Genomic DNA, 8,390 nt, shown 5'->3' with positions numbered 1-8,390 from the left:
TTGTAGCGAAACTTATGTTACTATAGAGAACTTCAAAAGCATTAAATTTGTGTCTGTGTTTTAGTACGATAGTCAGATTATCATTATTAATAACTGCGACGCCACCTCCTCTCCTATTTAGCTAAGGCTGGTGTAATTAGCTGTATCCAGGATGACTTGCTTTATTTAAAGCTACATACTCCTTCTGTTTATTCCAGGTTTCTGTTAAACAGAGTATATCAAACTCCTGATCCGTGATAATTTTATTAACAATAACTGCTTTAGATGCGAGAGATCTAATATTTAACAGTCCTAGTTTCAGATCAGTGGTGCCGGCTGCACATTCAGTATGATCTGAGTTTGTGGTCTCTGTGTTAATTAAATTATTAAAACAGACTTTCTGAGTCTTTCTAAATTTGTGTTTAGCTTGGGAAACAGACACAGTCTCGATATAGTGAACCCTGAACGACTCTATAGCAGGCGGTTGCTTTAGCCTGTTTGTCTGCTCTTTGGCCCGGGCTCTGGATTGTCAGCAATTAACTCGGCCTCTTTTGAAACTATGAGCTATACTACAACTAACAGGCCAGCTTTGCCCTCAAAGTCTTCCAATTATCTATAAATCCTACATTATTTTTGGAGAATCCAGCGGTTCAGCAACCTGCTGTAAGCTATGTCGCCATATCGCATTGGGATGGGGCCAGAGCATACTACTTCTTTAGACATCGTCTTCGCTAGTTTAAACACCTCTGTAAAGTTACTCTTACTAACCTTTGACTGATGAAGGCTCCAGCATGTACGACTATTTTAGAGAACCTAACCTAACCTAAGGTCCTAGCTAATTTCACGTGCCTCAGTATAGAGTCTCCTATAACCAGAGCTCTTTCATGTTTTTCAGTGGGTGCATCACTGAGGAGAGCAAACCTTTTGAACACGTGAAGCGCAGAGGAGGTGTGCTCTGTTGGGCTAGCCTTAACGTTAGCTTTGGCTGAACGAGTATGCCGCCGAGTCGTCACCCACTCGCCCCACTGTGAGGGCTATAATGCCGGGGTCGGGCTGGTTATCTCCGCCTGCAGCACCCAGACTGTCCGCTATGGAAATACCACTGCTCTTGCACTCTCTAACCCTCTCTAAAGTCTGGATGCGCTCCTCAAAGGCTAATATCTTCACTGTCAGAGTGCTCACTAACACACACCTATCACAAGTAAAATTACCACTAACGACGGAGAAAGAATGCCTTAAAATCCTGCACTCTACACACTGAACAAGCTGAATATTATCCATTATAGCGTACCTGAGTCGGAGTTTAGTTGTTTGGAGCTGAATTCCGTTTGTCGTTCTTAGACGAAGAAACTTGCGCGTTCTCCACAATCGCAAAAAACAGGAAAAGGGGAAGCCCAATAGTATGAAAACATAAAAAACTAGTTGATGTTAATATTATTATTGTAAAAACGGAAAAGCTGTATATAATTTAAACGCTGATACAAACGTGAAAATTTTGCGGCAACGATACAAAACAGGAAGCTAGGTCACCAACATATACCAGAGGAAGAGAAATTACCAGTAATATACAGCAAGGAATCCATACACAGTTTTTTAACAAAGACAAAAAGGGGACAAAATATTAAACGAGAAGACCACTTCTCAAACAAGAGACATCGTTCATGATGTCAAATATTTCAAAAAACAAAAAGTTTTTGTTGACACCAAAATATTTAGACTACAAGCAGTGGATTACGAAAATAATCAGAAAAACTCGCTGAGGAGGAATTTTAGAATGCTTTTTCCTTTGTGCTGGACGTTGGGATGTGTTTATGTTTTTTTTTTTATCTATACACTTTTTAATGAATGAAATAAACATTGCGAACTTGAACATAAATGGGGCAAGAACAAATGAAAAATTTGCTTAACTATATAAACTATTAAAACAGAACACATTGATGTGGCTCTACTTCAAGAGACACACAGCAATGCCAAAAAAGTGTTGGTATCACTGGTTTCTCTGAGTGTTGTATCACTGGTTTCTGAGAGTAAAAAGTGTCTTGTCATTTCATTTCTCTTGCTGGGATTTTAAAATCATAATAAAATATTCTAGTATGTTTTGTTTCTGTTACATAAAAAAAGAATGACAAAATAGTGCAAAAAAATTTGTCAGATTTACCTCAGAAATTGCAAAATAAGTACTTGTTGCGAAAAGAACACTGGCAAAATAGGAAATGTGATTTCTTAATGTAGCTTGACAGTTAGTAAAGCAATACTCACATCACTGAAAAAAACTGGATTACTAGAAAGAATGGAGATGGAGGAATTTATCTGAATGTAAGAGTTACTGCGGACAAAAGATCTGATATGCGGATATTTAGTGTGGATATTGACCCGGAGTGGCCCTCACTGCTCAGGTTGTGGCTCCACAAGGACCTCTGGGGGTGTGCTGTGGTGTCTGGCAACAGGATGTTGGCAGTGGAGCCTTTGGGTGTTGTACATTAGGTTGTGGGATGGGGTCTTTGCAGATCAGCCTTGTTTGTGTATTTCATCTCATTAGTGCTGGATCAGACTAGTTTCTGGGGCGGGCAGGGCGGTTGCTTTGGGCTCTTTTGTGCTAGTGTGCTCTTTTCTATTGTGGCCAACACAGACTTTTTTCGTGATTGGTGCTGCATTGGCTTTTCTGTGGGGTCAGACTGGGTATTGAGCCATGAGTGCTCATGATAAATATATATCATCACATTTCTTGCTTTTTTATCATGTTTCTACTTGAAAAACAAGCATCATTCATTCCTCTTGTGGTATTTACTTGTAGCTTTTAAAAATACTATTACAATTACTATTGCCTTAGCATATAAACGGTAATAGTACAGTATTAGTAAAATTTTTTATTTTTTCTAAATTGTTTACTGTTCATGTTTTAGGAATTGTTTTTTTAACACATTGCCATATCTGAAGTCAGTTGTGCGAGCTCTAAATGCTCACTAGGCTTGAGTTTATAAACCCCATTTGTATTTTAATTGAATTATAGGTTTGAACCAACAATATATGATTTACATAAAATCATTACAATTTCAATAAATAGAATACAGGTTACAATCCATCTTCATAATTTGTATTAAAAAAACAATAATAATAAAGAGAAATTACTTGTTAATTTTCTCTAGACTACTTGGTATAAGAAAATACTGATAACCTACATTTAACTGAATTTAATAAGACATCTTTTACCACCAGGGTCCAGGTTTGAATCCCATCTCAGGTCTTGTTGTTAATGATGATGTTAATTTATGTTGTAGCACCTTGGTCCTGGAGGAACGTTGTTCGTTTCACTGTATACTGAACTGTTTATTGTTGAAATGACAATAAAAGCCTACTGTTCATTTAACTTGAACTTAAAGGTCTGTATGCATAGAGTTTCCATGTTCTTCCCATGCTTGGTGGGTTTCCTCAGGATCCTCCCGTTTCCTCCCACAGCCCAGTGACCTGCAGATGAGGTTCTCAAATTGCCTGTAGTGTGTAAATGAGTGTGTGAGTGCATGTGCCCTGCAATGGCTTTTGCCCCAATCCAGGGTGTACCTGCCTTCATCATGTTTTAGGGAACTAAAATACCAAGTCACTGCCTGACAAATCATGGGGTAATACTGCCCATTAAAGTTTAACAATATATGTTATTTCAAACTTTTTTATACAGTGTAGTATGAAGTCCAACTTAAACAATAAATAAAAAAGCAAGAAAACATGTATTTTCTTACAGATAGAGACAAAACAGAAAAAACCTTAATACTATGGAGAAGTACTAATTAATTTGATATTAAAAAGGAGGGAGGAGATTGAAATGAGGAAGAGAAACACAATAATTTTTAGTCTCATAGTTTCAGAAGTAGGTTTAAAGCTGTTTTTCTTTATGATTCATTCAGTAATTTAAAGAATACATTCTCATTACAAACAATTGATTCGATTTAAGCAAAAATAATTCTGGGTTTTGCACTTGAAGAGGGTGAACAGTTAGTTGGCTGTATATTTCCAGAAGGTCCGGAAGGAAAAAAAAAAAAAGCCAGATGCTACACTTTAACTGTTTAAGCAGCTATTGCTAGCACTGCTATGAAATCCCTACACATAGACGGAAAAAAAAAAGTTTGGCAATTTAATTCAAAAAGTAAAACTATTACATATTCTGCATTTATTACACATAAAGTGAAATATTTTAAGACTTATTTTTATTTCAGTATTTTATGAATATAAATATTTTACTTTAATAAATTTTGATTATCTGCCCTCTTGTCCACCCATAGGCTGAGTGCTCTTATATGAGTTCTCCTTTATATCATGAAACGTAATAATTTTAAAGGGAAGTCTGCTGTGTGTGCGCATGTGTGTGCTCATGTGTGTGTGCGCATATGTTCGTATGTGCGCATGTGTGTGTGTGTGTGCGCACATATATGTGTGTTTTTATTGTAACCAAGCTGTTAAGTAACAAAAGCAGTATTACCCCATGATTTGCCAGGCAGTGACTTGGTATGTTAGTTCCTTGCAATATTATGAAAGAGTTGCATTTTTGTCTGACTGGGCAGTGACATCTTCCAAAAAACAAACAAACAAAAAAATCATTTCACAAACTTCCCTTATTTAAACATTTAAGTTTTAGGTTATTTTGTTCCCCAGCAATTTTCAATTGGGTCTGTGGCAATACGGAAGCAGCACATGGGTAAAACTTACCATCAGAAATGCATAATACATTATATAAAATATAAAGTGCACTGAATTTAGTAGAAAGGGAGGAGCTGATGAAGTAACTAACACTTTTTTTATCATGACGTTATTATTTAGAAGCAGGCATTTTTTGATGATATTATTTCAATTCATTTGGCACATACTGTGCAACAAAAAAGGAACAATTACACTACACCTCATTTTTTTAATCATAGAAAAATATATCCATGACAACACTTTGCTCACCGATGGTACTCTTTAGTAATATGTTTATTGAGTATTCATAAACTCCTTTTTTTTTTAGTGGGATTTGGTCGTCTTTTATGCCTTATATTTTTATTAAAGCTTAAAAAATACCCTTACTACTTCATTACACATGGAAGGAGAAGCATGTGATTTGATTTGCACAAAGTCATCCAACGAGTCAAGCATGTGAACTTATTCACGCACTGAGTCGAGTATGTCAACTGATTCACACTAAGTCACTCAGAAGGTCATATGCAGTTGACCTGAATAGTTGAATAAAGTTGCTATGTCAGATCTTCAGTTTATACATTACAATGTTGATTACCGTTTGAATTAATTGGAAAAACAAAAGTTGCTTTAAGTGTTGTATTAGTGGTTTCTGAGAGTAAAAAGTGGCTTGTCATTTAATTTTTTTTTGCTGGGATTTCAAAATCACAGTCCAATAACCTAGTATGTTTTGTTTCTGTTACACAAAATAAGAATGACAAAATAGTGCACAACCATTAAAGGGTTTTTACAACTTGTCAGATTTACCCCTAAAATTGCAAAACATGTACTTGTTACGAAAAGAACACTGGCTAAAGAGGAAATGTGATTTCTTAATGTAGCATAACAATTAGTTAAGCAATACTCACATCACTATAAGATCAGGATTACAAGAAAGAATGGAGATGGAGGAATTTATCTAAATGCTATACTTACTGCAGACATAAGAACTGATATGTGGATATTTAGTATTTAGATATATATTGACCTGGGATGGCCCTCGCTGCCCAGGTCGTGGCTCCACAGTGACCTTTGGGGGTGTGCTGTGGTGTCTGGCAACAGGATGTTGGCAGCGGAGCCTTTGGGTGCTGAAGTTTGCAGGATGGGGTCTTTGTGGATCAGACTTGTTTGTTTATTGCATCCTAATGGTGCTGGATCAGATTGGTGTCTGGGGTGGGCAGGGCGGTTGCCTTGGGCTCTTTCGAGCTAGTGCCTTTCTATTGTGTCCAACATTGACTTTTTCGTGATTTGTGCTGCATTGGCTTTTTTGTGGGGTCAGACTAGATGGGCTAGTTTTGGTCCCCAAGGGTATTAAGTCATAAGTGCTTATGATATAGGAGTCAGTTATATGAGCTGAACCGAAATTCTGTTGTAGCCTAATTTAACTGTACAGTAAATGCTCACTAGGCTTGAGTTTATAAACACCAATTTTAAAATGTATGGAAAATTTTGTATTTTAATTGAATTATACAGTAGGTTTGCACCAAAAATAGATGATTTACATAAAATCATTACAATTTCAATAGATGTGACAACAGGTGACAAGGAAACAATGGTTATTCCATCTTTATAATTTCTATTAAAAAAATAAATATTAAACAAATAATAATAAAGAGAAATCACTGTTATTGTTACTACCTAATTGTTAATTGTCTCTAGACTACTTGGTATTAGGAAAATACTGATAACCTACATTATCACAAACACACAATATGAATGAACAATAACTTTTTACATTTAGCTTTCCCCACATTCTCATATTTCTTGATTATACAAATTTATATACAGTGATCTAACAACACATGTTGTTCTGAATAATGACAGCCTGATATCTTTCTAGAGGAGAACAAAGTGTTTAATGTTATAATTTTGTTTTGTGTGAATCATGTCGTAAAGTCGGTAGAAATAATGTGAATTGTCTATATTTCAAATGAGTTGATGTAGTTGATGATGACACAGTTCAAATTTATAATACAGTATTTAGGGCTAATTAAAAGTGTACAAAATTCTATTCTTCGCACAGTGGGGCAAGTTGTTCATTGTCTTTGCCTTTGGACAATTGTTGTAAAGCTTACTCATTTACAAATACTTCCTAAATATTTTTTGCTTGTAATATTATTAGTTCTCAATTGGCTTTTACTACATTTATTGCATTGGAGTAACTCTTGCCAAACTGCAACTCACATTTTAATAAAACATTCATCTTTAACTTTTAGCATGCATGCAACTTAATTTAAAGACCCATATTAACAAAAGATAGTTAACATACACATACTGATTTAATCAGTTTCGACTGTTGACTTCAGTGAGCTCAGTTAAATAATTTCATCTCACAAATCCCAACTGCAGAGAAGTCACATGGGAAATCATTCCATGTCAATATGTTGTGTTCAGCAAATCTAGAGGCTGTTATAACACAGTCCTCTTCTACCACAGCATTGTTGGGTTCATCGTTCGACCAGAACCTGAAAAACCAGAGTTTTACAAAAAAAGCGTCAAAAAAAAAACCTTAGAAAAAAAAGTAAATTACAGTGCAGTGATGTCTTACGCAGTGATCAGTGGTGAGCCGTCCACCCATTTAAAATCACCCTCTCTGACTATGTCAGTCAGACCAATCCAAGCTTGATCGCTTCCATAATATTTACTGATGAACGCCTGAAAAGATAATAGCACAATATGAATACAAATACTCTCTCTCTCTCTCTCTCTCTCTCTCTCTCTCTCTCTCTCTCTCTCACCTGTTCTTCAGCACTGTTTATGATCACCAGGTCTGCTCCTCTCTCTCTGCAGTACTTCCTGGTGTCATTCCAATTCTTCTTATCAGACGAAACGTAGTAAATGCTCGAACTAAAAAATCTCCATCCTTATTTTTCCAAGTATTTACATAAGTTTTAATTCACAATACATAATGATTTATTTGTAATGCTTCAGATGTAAGTATTAATGTGAGTACTTAACATTTAAAATTTGTACAGTAATCACTTGCCAAGTCCCAGAAGTCCTCTGTGAAGCTCAGATGTTGTCTGGAGTAACTGCTTACTTTCTGTAGTCACGTTGTTGTATTTGATCCACAGCACTGTGATGCCACTCAGCAGGAGAACACACAGCAGCACCAGACACACTGTAGTCAATCTGTTCCCTGCAGCGTTGACATTAAATTGGGGAAATGGACACAGATGGACATTAGTTTCTTGTTTTCTCCGAATATTTATAGAGCTGCACTAGAAAATGTTATAAGGATTAAAAATTAGAGAGGAGTGTAAACTAGGGACATACTATAAATTAGTCATTTTTAACCATTATTTTAAATATAGTTTTGGTGTTAAAGAGTACACATCTACTGCACTTGTCAATATTGGACATATTAAGACATGTCCTACATGAGGAAGAAATATGTTTATTGATTTTTATAGAGATGCATTTTAATTTTATCTGTGCATGTTGAAGTGTGGTAATGCAGCCCTTGGTGTCCAAGGTGTTTTTTTTTTTTTTATAATCTCAGTGGCCAAGTTACTGACTCATCACAAGGCTACTGTATATAGTGCAATTAGCCTTTAAATGGAAAAATGCATTGATTGGTTATGTTATTGTCAATACTGTAAAAAAAAAAGTACTTTTTAAAAAGTATTCCTTGACAAAAAAAGCCCAAAGACTTAACCACTCCGAGCAAAGCCAGAAAAAGAATTCCATTCAGGATGACTAAGTTC

General features: G+C 35.8%; 1 protein-coding gene across 1 annotated transcript in view; it reads right to left on the bottom strand.

Moving 5' to 3' along the window:
* Positions 1-6,232: 6,232 nt before the first annotated feature.
* LOC128508263 (C-type lectin domain family 17, member A-like) overlaps positions 6,233-8,390 on the bottom strand; it is a 2,776-nt gene continuing 618 nt past the window's right edge. The window contains exons 2-5 of the mRNA XM_053479492.1: positions 7,724-7,822; positions 7,422-7,546; positions 7,232-7,338; positions 6,233-7,148 (exon numbers count right to left, since the gene is read on the bottom strand). Coding sequence (XP_053335467.1) covers positions 6,995-7,148; positions 7,232-7,338; positions 7,422-7,546; positions 7,724-7,822 — 485 coding nt within the window. The 3' untranslated portion in view covers positions 6,233-6,994. The remainder of the gene's footprint in view (positions 7,149-7,231; positions 7,339-7,421; positions 7,547-7,723; positions 7,823-8,390) is intronic.

The sequence above is a fragment of the Clarias gariepinus genome, chromosome 20 (genome assembly GCF_024256425.1).
Source record: "Clarias gariepinus isolate MV-2021 ecotype Netherlands chromosome 20, CGAR_prim_01v2, whole genome shotgun sequence".
Taxonomy (NCBI): Eukaryota; Metazoa; Chordata; class Actinopteri; order Siluriformes; family Clariidae; genus Clarias; species Clarias gariepinus.
The sequence above is the reverse complement of the archived record's forward strand: the minus strand, read 5'-3'. Positions and strand labels throughout refer to the sequence as shown.